Raw genomic sequence first — 19896 nt, 5'->3', positions numbered from 1 at the left:
CCCTGTAGCTCTGCAGACGCTGTCTGGAAAAGAAGGTGGGGAAGGGCATCAGGCCCACAGTGTATTCAGGCAGGACCAAGGTCACTGGGCCCTGCTGTCCACTTTCCTGGGTGCCTTCCTTTCTGTGGCTCATGTGTTTCCTGTCCTGCTGGAGCATTCTCTGATGGCCATGAGCTTGGCATGCACCTGTTCAGGTGGGCCTGTCATCTGGGCATGACTTCCAGGCGAGACTTCTCTCTGAACTGTTCCAGTGTGACAAGGCAGGGAGGGGAGCTGACAGTGACCTGAGATAGGCCTTGGTTGGTGGCAGGCACAGGCCTGGTTCTAGGGGAGGGTGGTGGGAGAATAGGAGTTAACATGTCCCTTTGTGGGGACCTTGATCTTGAAGAGTGAACACATAAGGGCAAAGCTGGGCCTGGTATGCTGGTTTTGTTCTGGTCACTGTTCACTCGTGAGCCTGGGCTGGGAGCTGTAACTGTCTTTGGCCAGGCTGGCTCATGTCCTGTGTTCCACCTCTCTGTGTTGAGCAGCAGCGTCCAATTTCTTCGAAGCCAGCTGTGTCCCCTGTGCGGATCGGACAGCCTTCCCCAAACTGTGCCAGCTATGTGCGGGGAAGGGGACAGACAAGTGTGCCTGCTCCAACCACGAACCCTACTTTGGCTACTCGGGTGCCCTCAAGTGAGTGAGACTGGCTGCTGCTCCATGGCAGCTGAAGTGTTCAATGTCCTCAGGCTGAGAAACCCTCTCTGGACCGCAGTAGAGCCCAGCCTGCAACAGTCGTGCTCAGGATGCCTAGTCCCCTCAGCGACTCAGTGATCCAGCTGGGACTCCCTAGGCCAAGCCAGCGCATGCTCCCTTCATGTGGCATTAATAAGAAGCCCCTTACCTGGGGACTCTTCTATCTTCCTAGAGCACTTCAATCTGGCCAGTGTGTCCTCTCATTATATTGGGCAGAGCCTGAGCAGACAGGCACATTCCTAGTGTCCGGGCCATTCTTTGTTGACTGGCCCTCTGTTTCCTATTGCGGCAGTGTCACTTGCTCAATGTACCAGCTTCTCTCCTGCCTCCCATCATGGCCTCTGTGCAGAGCTCACATTGCTCATTTCTTGCTGCTTCTTTTCCCTTGGTTTTATTTCCAGCTAGGGATACTTCCTTTTCCTCAGAAGATACTATGCCTTTATCCTTTATTTCAGAAGTTTGAAAACTCTCCTCTGTACTAAAATATCCTCAATGCCCTTTGCTGCTTTGGAGCACATGGTGAGGGACCTCTAGCTCTTGTGAGCTCATCTCTTCCACATTGGTGGTGCTCTAGATATCAGTGCCACAGGGTGCTTCCTCTGCTGTTGTTCTGCACAGAGGTCTCCACCAGGCTCTCCCCTTGTCCCAGGGTTGGACAGTGTGATAAAGCCTAAGGAGAAGGACCTGTTCTGAAGAAACTCTCCTAATGTATTTCTTCTCACAGGTGTCTGATGGATGGCGCTGGGGATGTGGCTTTTGTCAAGCACTTGACTGTACTGGGTAAGTGATAGAACAAGAATCTGAAGATCCTCTCCAAGTAGTGGGCCTTCCCTTTTTCCTGATCAGTAGTCAGACATGAGCATAGTGTGCTCCTCCTTTATCACTGCTTGGGTTTCTACCTGTGCAGAGGTTATGTGCCTGTGAGGTCCCTGCCTGGATTCCTGGGCCTCTTTTTTGGATACAGGGCCCCCTTCTTCTGTTAAGTGTTGCCACAGCAAAGGATTGGAGACAGGTCTGGCCAACCTTGGCCTATAGTTGGCCTGCTGAGTTGAGACCAATGTGGGGTGTGGGGCAGTTATCCCTGCACTGGGTATCAGAAACTTCCTTGCCAGTAACTGGCTGTGGGATTTTGAGCAAGTCAGTTTCCCTATGTTCTTTGGCCCTCAGTGTTCGCTCCAGGCTTCTCAACTTGCACATTTTATGACGTAGTGGGAATTCAAGGGAGGGGAAGGTGGACCACAGCTCATGGCTTTTCCTGCAGTAGGTTCATCTGAGCTTTCCTCCCCCAGAGAACATGGCAGACCAGGCTAAGAGGGACCAGTATGAGCTGCTCTGCGGGGACAACACCCGGAAGCCAGTAGACAGATATGATGAGTGCCACCTGGCCATTGTCCCTTCCCATGCCGTTGTGGCCCGAAGTGTAGGTGGCAAGGAGGACTTGATCTGGGAGCTTCTCAACCAGGCCCAGGTACCAAATCCACTGTTTTCCCCCAGCTTGGTGGCCCTTGCTTAAATTTGGGGCATTTTCCTTCATTTCCTTATTGCCAATGCAGAACCTTCTGTTTTCAGGACATAGTTAGGATTATCCCACACACCATCCACTTATCTAAAAGTGTTCAATAGGGATTATTCTCAGAGTGTCACAAAGCCTAGTCCTGCATTATCATCTGCCAGACCCTATATTTTGGACATGAAGATGCTCCTTACTGCTCTATTCCATTTCTTTCCATGGAAATCAGGCCACCTACGACAAGGGCAAACACCCCCGCCCCCATAAGGCCTTCCATGACCCCTTCAGGAGGAAATTATCTCTTTCCTGATGTCCCTCAACCTGCCTGTGAGGGAGCTGCATGCACAACCAGCTTTATCTCTAGAGCAGTGGAATGCCAGAAACGAGCCAACTATCATCCAAGCTCTTCCATCCGTCCATCAAGAGTCTAAGTGGCAATCACACAGTGTCAGCCTCTGTTGGAGATACATTTCTTGCACTCAGTGAGCCGTCAACCCAGCCAGCGAGACCAGCACAGAAATACATCCAGGGACATAGGACGTGGCATATCCCAGAAGGCTGCGAGTGGAAAAGGTGATGGGTAGGAAAGAGCAGGCCTGACTACCCTGGCATCTTGAAAATTTCATGGTTTAATTTTGTTTTCATGGGATTTTTGTTGTTCTTCAGTCCCATTTCACGACCTACTTTGTTACTATAGCCATTCACTGTTGTTTTACTATAAACAGGAACATTTTGGCAGAGATAAATCTACAGAATTCCAGCTCTTCGGCTCCTCTCACGGGAAGGACCTGCTGTTTAAGGACTCTACACAAGGGCTTTTAAAGGTTCCCCCTCGGATGGACTCCTGGATGTACCTGGGATATGAGTATGTCACTGCTATTCAGAATCTTAAGAAAGAGACAGGTAAGTACTTGGGAAGAATTGTGTGACTTTAGGAGCTTGGAAACACAATGAGGGCAGGAACTTGGAAATCTGATGAGAGCGGGAACCAGTGAAAGAGAGTGTCCAGGTACTGAACACCTGCGGGGCTGTACCTTTATTTGTCCTACCTGTTGGATAGATGGTAAATGGCATTCATCATTATGAGATAAGTTTGGACATCACCAAAGGGCATTAAAGAAAATTCATGCTTAAAATGACATGGTTTCCCTTGTATAAATCAGGGCTGCCCCAACCACTTTCTGAAGCCAATTAGCCTGGCACAAAGTAAGTCAAAAAAAATAAAATTCATTTCATATCCACAGCCAGTACCATGGTTAACATGTAGCCTAGTGAAGCTGGAGTTCTAGCTAGATCCATCCTGTTCCTGAATTCCTTGGGTCACTGGAGGTTTGTTTGATCATTCATTCATTCAACAGAGATTTTTTGATTATCTGGCCATAGACTGTGCCAGGTGCTGGGTATATAATGGTGAGACAAACATATATTAGATTCTGCTATCATGAAACTATCTCACTAGTGGAGAAGACAAATATTCCATGGATAGTCATTCTATTGAATGATCAATTAAGAAGAGATTTACTTCGAAGAAGAAGAAGAAAAAAACAAAACAAAACAATAAAATATCATGATCCTTTGAGACCATGAAAACAAAAACAGGTCCTGAAGTTGAGGTAAGGCTTCCCTGAGGAAGAGACTCTTGAGTTGAGACTGATGGTTAAGTAGGTGTCCATTTATTCAGCAGACATGTATTGTGCTGACCATGAGCCAGGCACCGTCCTCAACAATGAGGATGCTGTGAAGAAAAAGACAGGCATGGTCATTGTCTGGCCTAGCTCATGTTCTCCTACAGGGAACAGACAATAAACAATGAACAAATAAAGAAGAACAGCTCAAGTGGTTAAGTTATATCAAAAAGAAGAGGAAAACTAGCCTGAAGTGATGGACTGCCTGGCGGCTGGGAGGATGGCTTCTCAGAAGAATTAATTTAAAGCTAAAGCTAAATGATAAGTCAACCAAGAGAATGTTATTGCCTTTGCTTTCTAAGATGATTAATTCCTTGAATAGGATATTTTTGGGCAAATTCCAGCATTTTCATGAAGTTAGAAGCATTCATAAACAGCAGGCAGCTTCTGGTGCCTCATCTGCATCCCCATTTTCTTTCTTATGTCCTAGGCTCAGATACTCCTCAGGAGAAATGCAAGAATGTGAAGTGGTGTGCAATAGGCCACCATGAGAGGACCAAGTGTGATGAGTGGAGTGTAAACAGTGGAGGGAAAATAGAGTGTGAATCAGCAGAATCTACTGAAGATTGCATTGCCAAGATCATGGTATGTCACTCCTGCCTTCATAGGACAGTGGCCCTGCCACTGCTGCCTGCCTGTCCCTAAAGCTGAGCAAGTATTCCTGGAAATGATATGAAAACCCAGGAATAATCAGATATATGGACAACTAACTCATTGGGCAAAATGAGTTAGTTCTGCCCTCACTATGGGAGCCCAGCCCACAGGAGCTTCAGTACTTTTGAATTTGTGGATCTGATGGGCTCCTTAGAGCAGGGCTCCACTCATCTGTCTTTCAAAAGAGAATTCTTGGTGTCAGAAAGGTGTCGTGGGAATGTCTCTGAGACAGTGTGTTCTGTTAGAGGACAGGCGGGCTGATTGTAGGTCTTTGCTCCTGAAGAAACTAAGCAAGGCACCCAGAGTTGATCATCTGTTCATGATGGTTTGGGTGAAAATGAGAGTACATTTTATTTTCTATGCTGGGTGTGCCTGGCTGATCCTTTGGGGGTCCAGAACTAGCAATAGCTGTCTCCTTGGTCCCTCATGACCTTTGATGGAAGGCTGCTTCAAGGAAACACCTAGAAGGGTAGATGGGACAGGAAATGGCCTCTTTTCATCTGCTGTGATGTGCTATGTCTTTGCAGAAAGGAGAAGCTGATGCCATGAGCTTGGATGGAGGCTTCATCTACATCGCGGGCAAGTGTGGTCTAGTGCCTGTCCTGGCAGAGAACTACAGTAAGTAACTGTGTTTTATTTCCTCTAGGACACAAAGAAAGGAGATGGGAAAATCATAGCCTGATTCATACTATATCGGCCATAAAGCTCTTGCTTACTGAGCACCTCCTACTTCCCAGGCTCTGGGCCCCCTCATCTGTAATCCCCACAGTTATGTTGAAGAATAGATCTTCTATCATACTTCCACCAGGGGAAATGGAGGCTTTGCACTGCAAAGTTCCAGCTAAAAGAGACCCCAATGCAGAGAACAGTTGGGATTCTCAGGTGGGAGATTCCTGGCAGGTCTTCTTGCTTGCAAAACTCACTTTTCCTATTGAACTGGTGTAGGGATTCAAGTATAACTGGCAGGGACCATTGTGGCCACAGGACAGATAGAGCAGGAAACTTGAAATTCATAATTTTAGGCTAAATTCCATTGGCCAGTGAGTTGGAGTGAATTTTCACAACCAAGAGTGCTTGGGCTTTTTTGGAATTGGTGATATTTAGTTTTGCTGGCTCTTTTTATTCTTATCTGCAACATGAGAAAAGCATGATTTCTGATATAAAAGTGAGTATTTAATTAATATTTCATTTTCTCTTCTCCAGAAACTTCTGACAATTGTGAGAACACACCGGAAAAAGGTGAGTTGGGATTGGAAACATCATGAATTTAAGATAAATTCCATTGCTTTGGGGGAAGAGGCAGGGGAAGGTAAGTTTAAATTCAAATCAAAAGTAGATAAGGCAATGGAAGAGATCAATTTTTAGAATGTAGAAGAATCATGAAAAGACAGTAAATGGTAATGTTGGTTTCTCTTTTACACTTGCCATGACTTGCACAAAAGATTTCTCACTTAATCCTATAAGGTAGGTCTTGTCATCTTCTAAGGATATATAAAAGGATCAATGGCTGAGAGATTTTACAAGTTGTCTAGGCTCCTATATCTGGTAAGCAAATCCTTACCCTCCTCACCACTCCCGACTGCCTTGCATGAGTTAGCACCAGCCAAGGAACCTTGCATATATATCTATATCTATATCTATCTATCTATCTATAGATATCTATCTATCTATCTATCTATCTATATCTATATCTATCTATCTATCTCTATAGATATATCTATAGAGATAGATAGATAGATATAGATATAGATATAGATATAGATATAGATATAGATATAGATATAGATATAATGTCTGGCAGTGCTGAGGAGAGAGGCTCACACAGACAGATGTCTAAGAGCATGAAATTACCCAGTCTCCCAACCAGGACTGGGCTCAGGAATCCAGGTCAACCTGCCTCTTGCCCAGGGTTCTGGCTGGGGTGGATCTGGAAAGACAGGATGGGAGCAAGTCAAGAAGTCTTACACCCAGGAGAGCACCCTGGAACCCCTCTACTCAGGCCTCTCTATGTCATTTCCCAGCTACTAGTGTGCAAGCCTGTCCTTGTGACTTCCTGTTTACAACCCCGAAGTCTTTCCCCATCATCCTAGGAACCAAGCTCAGTAGTAGAATATAGAGAGGCCTATTCTTATTCCATGGATAATGACTTCTGTTTTCTATCGTAAACAATTTACTGAGTTAAATTAGAATGCTGAAATCATAAGTTGATGTTCCATTCCCAATTTTTTATCAGCAATTATTTGCTGCTAAAGATGGCAGCTGACTTAATTTTGACAGTATCCACTTCACATATTTTGGTGCAAACCTGTATTCTTATGACAAAGTATCTGGCCAGAATATTCCCTGCAGTTTATTGGTCATATACTAATCTTCCTAATACTTTTTAGTGTATATAATGTTGGGAATTACATATACTCTTCAGTATTCATTCCTCTGATATTCCACAGTGGAGGGTGAGTTGCTGATTTATAACTCCAGTAGCTTTGTGCATTTGGGAAGAATCATACACCCGTTGCTCTGATCATAATACATTCTTACTACTTTGATTTTTTCAGTTCAGATTAATCTTCACCTGAAAGAGTGACTTGCACTTCACCCCACTCAGTTATTGGGAAAGGCTCTTTCAAAGGCAGGAATGATGCAGAATAATTTTGCTTCCACAGGGAGATGGTAGACTTTGACTAAAGACAGACACTCTGGAGGGCCTAGAGGTGTTAATACATCTTTTCTTTTTTTTTTTTTTTTGGTGTCTTTCTTGTAGGTTATCTTGCTGTGGCTGTGGTTAAGTCATCATCACCAGAAGACCTCACCTGGAACACTTTACAAGGCAAGAAGTCCTGTCACACTGCAGTAGATAGAACTGCTGGCTGGAATATCCCCATGGGCCTGCTCTACAACAGGATCAACCACTGTGAATTTGGTGAGTGGATCCTGGGAGGTCACTGTAGTCAGGGCAGGCCAGAAGGAGGTGTACTGGGAAGACAGTGGTACAGCACAAATGCTGCTGTGGCCCTGGTTCTATGGTAGGTAATTTTTGGTTAAAGTGAATCTGAAGGAAATGCCTAAAAGGGATGGTAGGGCTGGGAAGATGAGTCAGAATGGTTCTTTTTGGTTGCAAATGATGGCTTACCTTTCTTTCTCATGAAAAAGAGGAGAGGTGAGCAGTCCATGCTGATATGCTCATTAGAAACCAAGGCTCCTTCTCTCTTCTGCTTCACCATTCTGAGCATGAGGCCTCCATCTTCAAGGCCATTCATAATTGCCATCACATCCATAATCCAGGAAGCCTCAAGGAGCAAGAACTAAGGGCAACTTAAAGTGCATGCCACCTGCTGTTAAGTTATTAAAGAAGCCATCCAGGAAATCTAACTGAATTATTTCAAGTAACTTCTCATTGCTCAGAACTTAGGCACATGGCACACTTAGCTGTGAAATATTCTAGGAAATGTCATCTTTTATTTGGGCATGTTTCTGCCCAAATAAAACCAGATTTTGTTTTTTAAAAAAATTAAAAATAGACTTACCATGTGATCCAACAATTCCACTTATGAGTATTTATCCAAAGGAAAAAAAACACTAACTCAAAAAGATATATGCACTCCCATGTTCACTGCAGCATTATTTACAATAGCCAAGACATAGAAACAATCTAAGTGTCCATCAATAGATGAATGGATAAAGAAAATGTGATACACACAGACACACACACACACACTGGAATATTATTCAGCTATAAAAAAAATTAGGAAATCTTGCCATTTGCAACAACATGGATGGACCTTGAGGGTGTTATAATATAAGTGAAATAAGTCAGACAGAGAAATACAAGATACAGAGAACACATCGAATATTGCCAGAGGCCAGGGCTGGGGTTGGACAACATGGGTGAAGGGAGTCAAAAGGCACAAACTTCCAGTTATAAAATAAAGAAGTCATGGGGATGTGATGTATAGCATGGGGACTAAAGTTAATAATGCTGTGTTGCATATTTAAAAGTTGCTAAGAGAGATCTTAAATTTCTCATCATAAGAAAAAATTACAACTGTATGATGACAGATGTTAACCAGACTTATTGTGGTGATCATTTCACAAGAAATTTACAATTATTCTGTTGTATACCTGAAACAAATATAATGTTAAATGTCAATTATGTATCAATATAAGTAATTAGCAGAGAAAAAAGTTTAAAAAACTAAATCTATTACTAAAAAACAAGGGGAAATGGCAATAGGGTCAGCAGCTATAATTCCTGCCTTGGGGCTTTCTAGGCAATGTGAGTGTATGGGATCCTTAAGTCTCTTTAAGGTCTTGACAGTCTCACCAAGTGACTGCCCAATTCCCAGGATCCTTCTAAGGGGTGGAAATCAGTATACTTTCTGTCCTTTGAATATCTTCAGGTATGAGCTTAGTTCTAGCCCCTAAAAACTCATGTGTAAGTTCACCATGGACAAATGTTTTGTAATGGTTTTCATTTATGTTAACTTTCTATTATGTCCTGCCTGCCACCTCCAAATATATGCAACTGATGTAAAAAGGAGGCCTCTAGCCCTGGCCAATTTGGCTCAGTGGTTGGAGCGTCAGCCCGCAGACCAAAGAGTCATAGGTTTGATTCCAGCCAAGGGCATGTACCTTTGGTGTGGTTCGTCCCTGGCCCTGGTCAGGGTGATGCAGGAAGCAACCAGTCAATGTGTCCCTTTCACCTCGATGCTTCTCTCTCTCTCCCTCCCTCCCACTCTATATGAAGATAAATAGAAGGAAAAAAAATGTCCTCGGGTGAGGATTGGAAAAACAAAACAAAACAAGAGGTTTCTAAAAACAGTTATGAGCCAGACTCTTGTGTGTGTGGATTGGAGATGAGATCACATTTATGCACATAGTTGTTCTATGACACCAATCTGACAGGCAGCAAAGAGTGGCTGGGGTGACATTCAGAAGTTCTGGTTCCCAACCAGCAAGGGGCACCACCTCTGCTCTCCTGGGTCTTCTTGAAGTTTTACAGCCAGGGGAGAATAGCTGAGCCGTGACTAAAATTACCCAGCACTTTTTGGAGCTTGGAGGTCTAAGTTATAATAAAGCCTCTTCTAATAAATGTCAGGGGAAGGAAACATCTGAAAATAGGTGGCACAAGTTCAGGGAGTGAGACCTTCCATTTTATCCCCTTTACACCATTTCCATCTCTTCTTTCTTTAGATAAGTGATAACACTCTCAGTGTGTCCACAGAATTCCCTCCACCTCAGCTGTAATGGTCACTAACTTCTATTCCCAGTCTTATATTTCCCTTTAAAGCCTACAGCCTGGCAGATCCTGAGTTGGTGGCAGGTCCCAGAATAAATGAGCATGTTCTACCTGTCTTGGGCCATATACACCTGTTATTGTGTTAGATGAAGGCCATTCACATTGCCTTAGTTAGGAAAAGCTGACTTCCTCTTGTCCTTCTGCACAGATAAGTTTTTCAGTCAAGGCTGTGCCCCAGGGTATGAGCGAAGTTCCAGTCTCTGTGCTCTGTGTATTGGCTCGGCAAGTAATCCAGAAAAGCGGTGTGAACCCAACAGCAATGAGAGATACTATGGCTACACAGGGGCTTTCAGGTAAGTCTTATAACCCTGACATGAACATAATACCCCCAGCTATGACAAGATTCCTTTTTAAAAACTAAGGTGAGTTTCTAGCCTGCTAGCCCAGCATATATCAGGGCGCCACATTCAGCAACATGTAGAACCCTGTGTGAAGGGGCATCCAGGCCCCTCCAGGACACTGTCTCCAGACCCAGTGTTAGAGACAGCAAAGACTGGCAGTATAGCAGTATGGTACAAACTAGAAGTTATCAATAGAGGGCAATTTGCCCCCTGGGGACACTTGGTAGTGTCTGGAGATGTTTTTCATTATCAAATAGGGCCGGAGGTTGGGGTGGGGAGAGGGTACCACTGGCATCTAATTGGTAGAGGCTGATAAACATCCTACATATGTAAGATAGCACCCGACAACAAAGAGTTATCTGGCTCAAAATGTTACTAGTGCCAGTGTGAGGGAACCCTACCATAGTTGAATATAGAAGTCAGGTGCCTGGCTCATGCTCTTCCATGCACCTCTGGGGAACCTACAACAATAGTCACCTGGAAATATATAAAAGTAAAGTACATGATTTCTACATTCCCAACTACAATTCTATTTCATGGAATGTTTATCATTTTTATAGAGACACCTGTGCACCTTATGACTTTATTGCTTTCAAACTATCCTTTCTGATTCAAGCCTGTGTTACTTAGTAGTTAATGAATCCATCAACTGCATAATGATGGCAGTATTGTAACAACGCCTCAGTGAATTAAAAACAAAGGTCAGCCCAATTTATCAGTTAGAATCAGCTTGTAAGTTAGAGTAAGTACAATCCACAACCTACACATTTCCAGTTTTACAAAATAGAGTGTAAGAAATCACCTCACTGGAAAACTACTCTCTAGTATCTTGTTTTGATGCTAGGAAAATGATGTAGTTCTGTTGGAGAAACTGTGCCAGAATTGAAGATTTAGTGTGTGGAACCGAGAGTGCATTACTACAAAGCAAATTGGAGGCTTTGTTTTCTTTTTCTTTATTATTTACCTTAGTACTATATGTGAGAGTAATGATAACAGTAGATTAGTGCTAATCTATTATTAGTAATAATAGATGAATGATAGAAGGGGAGTCACAATTGCTGATGTCAGATGGCCAGCCCTAGATCTATAAGGTGGCCCTCCCGAATGACAGATGTATCTCGCTGACTTCCTCTCTTCTTTCTCCCTGTCTGGCTCTCTAGGTGTCTGGTTGAGAGTGGAGATGTGGCCTTTGTGAAAGACCAGACTGTCCTGCAGAACACTGAGGGTATGTGCACATGCTCCTCTGTCCCTGTAAATTGGGGTTGCTGTGTTCCCTTGTGTTCAGGATGCTATGGTGAAAGTGTTATGGACTCTGTCAGGCTCCAGAGCTCTGATTCTCAGTGAAGAAAGAAGTTTTCACCTGGGTGAGCACAGAGGGGTAAGGTGAGGTTCCAGTGGCCCTGAATTCTCTCAGAGGAGAGAATTATGCTGCCTGTCCACTAAATACTTCAGCGCATATTTCTTAAGAACAAGGACATTCTCTTATATACCTACATTGCAATGAGCAAGATCAGGGTATTTATATTAAAATGGATTTAATACTCATCATATCCATAGCCTATATTCAACTTTTCTGAATCATTGCAAAAGGGTCCTTTATAATTATTCCCTGTATTTCCAGATCCAATATATATTCCAATATATTCTATGTCCACTGAAAACACCTAAGACAGTGGTACACCAGTAGGGATGAGCACTGAGATCTTGGATTCTAGAACCAACTCCAATAAAAGGAACCAGGGCCCCTTAAAACAATAGCTGATTCTAGGGCTAGGCAGGAAAAATATAAGGGGAGCTTGGAACATCACACTGAAGCACTCAGAGTGATGGGACATGTGAAAGCACAAAGAAGCCAAATCTGGTGCATTCTGAGCATTAAAATAATAATAATAATAATGTGAACAATAATAACCCATTGAATAAAATAAGAACACGTGAGTCCATTCTGGTTAAACAAATGAAGGTAACAAAACAGATGTTCCTTATTGTAGAACTAATAAATGTAGAAATAATTATAAAATTAAAAAACTATCACTTGGCAACCAATATATTAATAATTGATTCAATCAAGAATCATTATTGGATACTAAAACTAGTGGGTGAATATTGGATGGCTGTGACATTAAAAGCAAGTCCTGGATGGGTGGTTCAGTTAATTGGAGCATTGCCCCATACACCAAAAGACTGTGGGTTAAATTCCTGGTCAGGGCACATACCTAGGTTGCAGGTTTGATCCCCAGTTGGGGTGCATACAGGAGGCAACTGATTGATATTTCTCTCTTACATCAATGTTTCTCTCTCCTTTCCTCTATCTCTAAAAACCAATAAAAAATATATTCTCAGGAGAGAATTAAAAAATAATAATAAAAAGTTTTTAAAGTTAGTGAGGATGAGTACTTCCCCTGCCTGCTCTGTATTACTGTCTGCTCATAGAACCCACTACAGTCCAGGCAGCCATTACTTCCCTTCCTTTCCTCATGTCCCTTCACCCAAACTCAGATGTTTCCAGCAACTCATCTAGAATGAACTAGTGTGGCACCAACTCCTCCAAGAAGCCTTCCCTGATGGCACACATATATCCACAACAGAATCCCCTCTCCATATTGCTAGTATTGTTGAGTTCATCACATTCTATAATAAACTGTGGCCACAGGAAATCTTTGAGCTCTTTTTCCCCCTTCTTTTATATCCCAATATCAACTATAGTATGTGGCATACAGAAGATGCTAAGTAGTTATTTGAAGGAATATTGGATTGGCTAATTTGTCTTTCCTCCTTCCTATTATTTTTTGGGTTTTTTTTAAGGGCTGTCTTTTTTCCTGCTAAGGAGTATTACCCTAAGACTGGGTCTTTGTCACTCCTTGATTTCTTTTTGTACTCTTCTGAGTAGGGCTCCCCTTTCTAGGCTTCAACTCTCCACTCTTTGCAGTAACTCTAAAAGCTTTACCTCCTGAGGGGAATTTAGAGAGGAGGCTTAGCCTAAATTGCCATGTGGTCATTTTCGTGTACAAAGTACACTGGTGTTGCATCCTCAACCTGTATAAATCCAAATTCCTCATATTCTCTCAAAATCCAGTCATCTTCCCAAAGCCTCTGTCCCTTTTGAGGTCTTGACTGTATGTGCTGCCAGTCAAGCCTAGATTAGTCTCTCAGTCAGTATGTTTTTTATTTCTTCAAAATATGTCTTTATTAATTCTGTGGTATGTTGTGATATAGAAGAAGCAGGATACAAAAGCATATGGATTCTATGATCTAATTATCTAGATATGTCTGTAAATTATATGTGTGTTTTGAAAAAAGACTAGAAGAAATGCGCCAATCTTGAAAGTGGTTGCTGTGGGATTTCAAGTGTTTTAACATTTCTTCCTTAAGCTAAGTAGCATTTATAAATTTCTTTTGTAAAAAACCAACCACCACCACCAAGGATTACTTTTATTAGAAAGAAAAAGTTTTATCATGGACCTCTAGATGCCCACTGCTACCCTCCTAACCCAGACTGAATCTCCTCCCATCTCATTATTCTTAGTTGTCCTATTAAAATAGGACAACTGTCCTATGAGCTCTGGCTCATACATTGACATAGACTTCCATTCATAAATCCTCATAGACCCACTTTTCCTCCTGCCAAGTGCCATACTCCATCCCACACTCAAGGCCTTTAGTGCCTGGGTGTGCCACACTTGTTCAGCCCCACCACCCAAGACTCTGTCCCAGTGGGGCCATTCTCCTTTCACCCATTAGAAACACCAGGTTCATACCTGTCCTTGAGTCTTCCCATGCTCTCCATCTTCCTCCAGAGAAGCATTCCTTTCTCTTACTCCCAATCCTATACAAGACACGTGTAAAACCTTGCCTCCTCCAGCTAGCTTTCCCTAACTAATGTACTCTCATTGTGCTGGTTCTGAGCTCACGACGCATATAGAGTGTAGCATGTTCCACAAAATAGAAAATGTTATTATCCGTGCCCTGAATTTTTGCTTTGGGTATGTGTGCTCTCTTCCCTCTGATCAGACTGTGTCTTGAAGAGGGCTGAGAACACAGTATTAAATACATACTTACATTATGAGTTGAACAAGTCTTGGAGAAAACAAGGGTTTCATTTGGAAGCTGTTGAGTTGGAGGGACTGGTAAGAAAGGAAAGGAGAAATGTTAGGTGAGCAATGATGTGTGCAGTTACTAGTGGGAGAGAGGCAGGCAATTTGAGTGTTTTATTAAAATTAAAAGTGTACCTTTGGGGCATATAGAAAACAGGTATTTTAACTTTATATAAAAATAATATACAATTTTATAATAGTGAATTCTTGTCTTAGTTGTTAAATTAAGAAAAAGATTAGGCAAAGAAATAAAATTGGGGAATCATTTGAAAATTGCCTCCAGAGAAAGGAGCCAAAACCTTGAGAATGGGTAAGATTTTCTTTTCCAGAGAGAATACAGAGAAGATGAAGCAAAGGGCTGAGAACAGGATATAGAGCTGTGTATACAGAGCAATGTATGTACACATTTTCACATAGAGCCAGTATGAGTGAGTCAGACTTAAAACACTGCTACAGCTTCCAAAAGGGCTTCTGGGGAAAGTTCTTTTGCTTGTTGGTACGAGAAGATGTAGCACAGAGACTGTCAACCAGTTGAGGGTCACGTTCTTCCTAAGCTGGAGCGACTGGTCCAAATGCTTTGGAATTTAGTAGAAATAAAGAACTTTTTATAGTCCACTCTTCTCTGGCTGGGTGGGGCAGGTTGGAAGGGATGACCACTAGGAATTCCTGGTAAGGTTCTTCCTCTCCATATCACTGTAACCTCAGAGTGTGCACTTCTGCTGGCCACTGGATCCAGACCCTCCACACACCAGTGGATGGGTCCTATCCCCCTGCAGAGGGTGCTTTGACCAAAGATGTCAGCTGTGGCTGACTCACCTTCTCTATCTCTAGGAAATAACCCTGATAATTGGGCTAAGGATCTAAAGAGGGACAACTTCAAACTGCTGTGTACTGATGGCACCAGGAAGCCTGTGACTGAGGCTGAGCAATGCCACCTAGCCCGAGCCCCAAATCATGGTGTGGTCTCAAGGAAAGATAAGGCAGATTGTGTTCGCCAGGTGTTACATGACCAGCAGGTATGAACCAGCCAGGGCCTCCCACCCTTTCTTTCTGGGTGGTGTGTATTATTTGTGGGGAGCTCACAATTAAATGTAGCCCACATTCCAGCGTTCTTTTTCTGGAAACTAGAATTGGGAGGGTATGGATTGTAGAACTAGATCTCCAAGGCCTGCCTCTCCTGGTCACTGTAAGGGAGGTGGAGAGATCCTGAGGCATCCTCTGTAGCTTCCCTTTCTTTCCAAAGCTGGTTCCTAGCTTTTAGCCCCCTCCATTCTATCCATGTGTCCTAGTTACTTAATGCCACAGGTTGTCATGCACTTCCTATTCATTTGACAGGGCCACTTTGGAAAAAATGCATCTGCCTGCTTGGGCGACTTTTGTTTGTTCCAATCTAAAACTAAAGACCTTCTGTTCAGAGATGATACAAAATGTCTGGCCAACCTTCAGCCGGAAACAACGTATGAATCCTACTTAGGAGCGGAGTATGTCACGGCTGTGGCTAACCTGAAACAATGCTCAACTTCGAGTGAGTAGAAGGGACAGCGTGGGGGAAGCTGCAAAGCAAATATAGGCAGGGTTCTGGGTGGTGGGTACAAGATGAGAATTGGGCTACAGCCCCCAGGAGATAACCAATGGACAAGATAAAACAGTGAGGGAACAACATAATCCCAGAACATATGAAGGTTACTTGCATGAGCACTTGGCAAGGAGGCCATGGGCTCAGGGCACTAAAGTAGTGAACTGCCTGGATGTGCAGAATTCCATGTTATTACTAAGAAAAGGAAGAGGTTTACGTGCCCATGCCCATTGCTCAGCATTAAAACCCCTTTTTTATACAGAGTTGCATTGTCCAATACAGGAGCCCCTAGCTACGATGGTCATTAAAATTGAAATTAAAATTAAACAAAATGAAAAATTTAGTTCCTCAGTCACACCGGCCACAGTTCAAGTGCTCAACAGCTACATGTGGCTCCATGCGTGAGCAAGGATAGCATTTCCATCATCACAGAAAGTTCTTCAGAACAGCGCTGCTCTTGAGAGCTTGAACAGTGATAAGTTCTGGTACCTATAAAGTTGTCATACATACCACTCATCTAGAATACCAGGTTTCTCAGAATTTAAATACAATAAAACACCACTTTGCCCTAGGTCTATGTTGGCTATAATTCAATCACTTGAACTCATTTGGAAGATGTAAGAGAGTAACATGTTAGAGAGTAAATATATGTCAACTTTTGTATGCATATAAGTAAGCCATGGTGCTTAAAACACTGATTCCCAGGGCCCGTGGATACTGATTCAGCAACTTTGTGCCATAGTCAGGGTTTCTGCATTTTAACAACTGCCCCATATAATTCTGATGTAAGGAACATGCTTTCCCATGGCCACTGTTGTGAGCACCCAGGTTATATTTACCTAACCTATATCCTCCAAGAGGGGAGAGTCTGGCTCTGCTGTTCTCTGTTCCATCCCCAGCCCCTAGTTCGGAAACTGGTACATGCCAGATGTCTAGTGCATCCTGCTATGGTAGTTCCTCACCTGCCTAAAAAGGTCAGAGAGGACAGTGCTTTCAGGCTCCTTCCAGCCACATGGATTGAGGTGTGGAAGCTCTGCCTATAAGACACAAGGTGGGAGATGATGTAGGGCAGGGAAATCGTTCTACCATCATTGGCATGGGACACCACCAGGGGTAGGCACAGGGGCATGCAGGCAAGTGGAGAAGGCCACTGGGAGGATGACTAGTCCAGCCATCAGAAGAGCAGGGCTACAGTGTGAATGCTTTTGTATCAGGTTTAACTGTTCATTCACTCAACAGAAAATAAATATAGGTCAGTGGTTCTCAACCTTCCTAATGCTGTAACCCTTTAATACAGTTCCTCATGTTGTGGTGACCCCCAACCATAAAACTATTTTCGTTGCTACTTCATAACTGTAATTTTGCTACTGTTATGAATCACCATAGGAAATATGTGTTTTCTGATGGTCTTAGGCAACCCCTGTGAAAGGGTCGTTTGACCCCAAAGGGGTCGCGACCCACAGGTTGAGAACCGCTGATATAGATAGCTATTGACGGTCCTACTTTTCTTCTCTGCCCCTACAGAACTCCTGGAAGCCTGCACTTTCCACAAAGCTGTACGTCCAAAAGTGGGGCCATGACCTGATGGAGATGGGAGCTCATGTGACTCATCAGCTTCCCCTGGTTGGCCTGAGTGGTTTTTGGGCTGCCTTCAGAGTTTGATGTTTCCAACTGTTCAGGAAATAAAAAACAAACAAACAAAAACCAAAACTATTTCTGGTTTTGTCTTTTAGAACTTCATTCTTTTCTAAATGTTTGTCCTGGAAGGATTTCTTTTTTACTATCCAACTAAATACATGTGCAACTGAGCCCTTCCTTCAGAGCTCAAGATTCATCTGATCCTTCCCACAGCTTTGGTTGTGGTGCCACAGCCACACCTCCTGGTACAGTCCCAGTAGGAATACTTTCTAAAAGGGGTCTGCATGGTCATTACAATAGAATCAAGTGTATGTGGCTCTGTGTGTGTTGCTAGGGAAGGGGCAGGAAGGAGGATTTAGGGTGAGTTACTGACTGTTCAAGGGAGTACAGAAAAAATGTAAAATATTTATATATTTAAAAATATTTTTAATGAATTTCATCAGGTCCTGATTCTGATTGGAGAAGTGAGTCACTGGAACATCTTCTTGCTAAAAATCATCCCTTGGCCCCAATTTCCACAGTAGTCATTGTCGTTTCCTCCCCTTCTCAGTCAAGCTCCTGAAAGGTGGAGTCTTGCTCTTTCCATATCTCATTTATTATCAATGGCTGAACATATGGAAATCAGTCTTCTACACCATTCACTTCTCTGTAGCTACACTGGTTGCCAACCACCTGCCAATTGTGAAAAACAATTTTAGTTCTTTCATTCCTGAGTCTGTTTACTGCACTTGATACAACTGACCACTCACTCTTTCTTGGAACTCTCCCTGCTTCTCTGTCATGGCAGTTCCTCTGTTCATTGTGGCCTTTCTTTAGGCTCATCCTACAAGCCCTGAAATTGTAGGGACATCTTCTGGGGGTTCTTCTCTTGACCCAGCACTCTTCTCACTTTGCAGGCCCTCCCTAAACAATGTGAATGACTCCTGGGCATCTAAGTCTATATCAATGTTTCTGACCCCTGACTCCGATGGCCCCACACTCATACCTCTTCCTCCTATGGTGGATCTATACTGTACAGTTCTCACAGCAACCAGAAATATAAGTCAAAAACTGAGATGATCATCCTGCCCCTTCCCTCTCCTGCTTCCCTAAGCTAACTGGTGTTTACATCTATTTCACATCAGCTAAAGTCAAGGTCTATCCTCACAGGAGCCATGCAGCAAGGAATCAAATTTCAACTCACTGTTTTCCCTCACTCCATGCCCAATGTCAGCAAGTTCTGTTGATTTTGCCTTCTAAACAACTCTCCAGTTTGCCTCTTTATTTCCTAACTCCTTCCACAGCCTCAATATACACTTGGAAATAGAGCTGCATATAGGGGGTTTCTGGACACAACAGTCCACATCTCTCTTAACTTTCTAGTATCCACAGAAACAGGATCCTAGGTCCACTCTGCAATGAAGACCTGATAATGACCTTTTTATATGCAGCCCTACTTTGCTTTGAGCCTATCAATACTCCGCCTTATTTAATCACCCAAACCCCACCCTTACCCCGAATCCTATAATAACTCTCTTTTCCTTAGTTTGGTGAGATACCCCATGGGGTGTGATCTGTATTTCTGCAATGAGTCAACAAACCTAATTTTTTCAACAATGTACTGAGCACCTACCATGAGCCAGACACTATTCTAGGGACTGCAAATATAACAGTGCATGCTATAGTTCCTTAAAATAATTGGTGTGTTTTTATTTATTCCTCCCTCTAGATTGCCTTCTATCAGTACATATGTACAGAGAAATGCCTGAAATAATGTTCACCAGACACTTATAAGTATAAAAAGTAAGGTGATTTATGGCTTTCTTCTTTGATCTTTCATTATTGCTTGAGTTTTTAATATAATAAAGTATAACTCATTTTAATTCTTTAAAAAAACACTCTAAATATTTTTTCAAAAAGACAGAGTTAAAGAGATAAGCCAGAGTAGAGGAATCACTCGATTGGTGTCCCAGAGTCTGAGATAGGTTCCATTGTGCTTTAGAACTATTGGGAACAGGAGAGGAGATAAAGATGTATCTGGTGAATTAGACATTTTAATTAATGGAAGAGAAGGAAAAATTGCCTCACTATGTTTGTTTCACTGTAACTGTTCATTTGAATCAAGGAGAAGATCAGTTTCAGCAAGCAGCAGTCTTTGTCTGCAAGTCCTTCCACTGCATTCATCCCCACAGAGATCCTGGAAGCCTGTGGTGTCCAGGAAGTGGACATGTGAGAGGACAGGAAGCAACTAATCCCATCCTCTCCTGCTCCTGTTCCTGAGAATGACAGCACCACCTTCTCACTTGGGTGTGCACATTTCTTCGTCCTTCGTGATACCCAGGAAAGAAATTGGGGGGAAAAAAAAAAAAAGACTGTCTTCTTAAA

General features: G+C 43.0%; 1 protein-coding gene across 1 annotated transcript in view; it reads left to right on the top strand.

Moving 5' to 3' along the window:
* TF (transferrin) overlaps nucleotides 1–17598 on the top strand; it is a 30461-nt gene extending 12863 nt beyond the window's left edge. The window contains exons 5-17 of the mRNA XM_036267202.1: nucleotides 531–678; nucleotides 1463–1518; nucleotides 2028–2206; nucleotides 2974–3151; nucleotides 4364–4518; nucleotides 5115–5205; nucleotides 5791–5826; nucleotides 7349–7507; nucleotides 10032–10176; nucleotides 11385–11449; nucleotides 15150–15334; nucleotides 15654–15843; nucleotides 17419–17598. Coding sequence (XP_036123095.1) covers nucleotides 531–678; nucleotides 1463–1518; nucleotides 2028–2206; nucleotides 2974–3151; nucleotides 4364–4518; nucleotides 5115–5205; nucleotides 5791–5826; nucleotides 7349–7507; nucleotides 10032–10176; nucleotides 11385–11449; nucleotides 15150–15334; nucleotides 15654–15843; nucleotides 17419–17474 — 1643 coding nt within the window. The 3' untranslated portion in view covers nucleotides 17475–17598. The remainder of the gene's footprint in view (nucleotides 1–530; nucleotides 679–1462; nucleotides 1519–2027; nucleotides 2207–2973; nucleotides 3152–4363; nucleotides 4519–5114; nucleotides 5206–5790; nucleotides 5827–7348; nucleotides 7508–10031; nucleotides 10177–11384; nucleotides 11450–15149; nucleotides 15335–15653; nucleotides 15844–17418) is intronic.
* The last annotated feature ends 2298 nt before the right edge of the window (nucleotides 17599–19896 follow it).

This window comes from Molossus molossus, unplaced genomic scaffold, assembly GCF_014108415.1.
Source record: "Molossus molossus isolate mMolMol1 unplaced genomic scaffold, mMolMol1.p scaffold_m16_p_18, whole genome shotgun sequence".
NCBI lineage: Eukaryota > Metazoa > Chordata > Mammalia > Chiroptera > Molossidae > Molossus > Molossus molossus.
The sequence above is the reverse complement of the archived record's forward strand: the minus strand, read 5'-3'. Positions and strand labels throughout refer to the sequence as shown.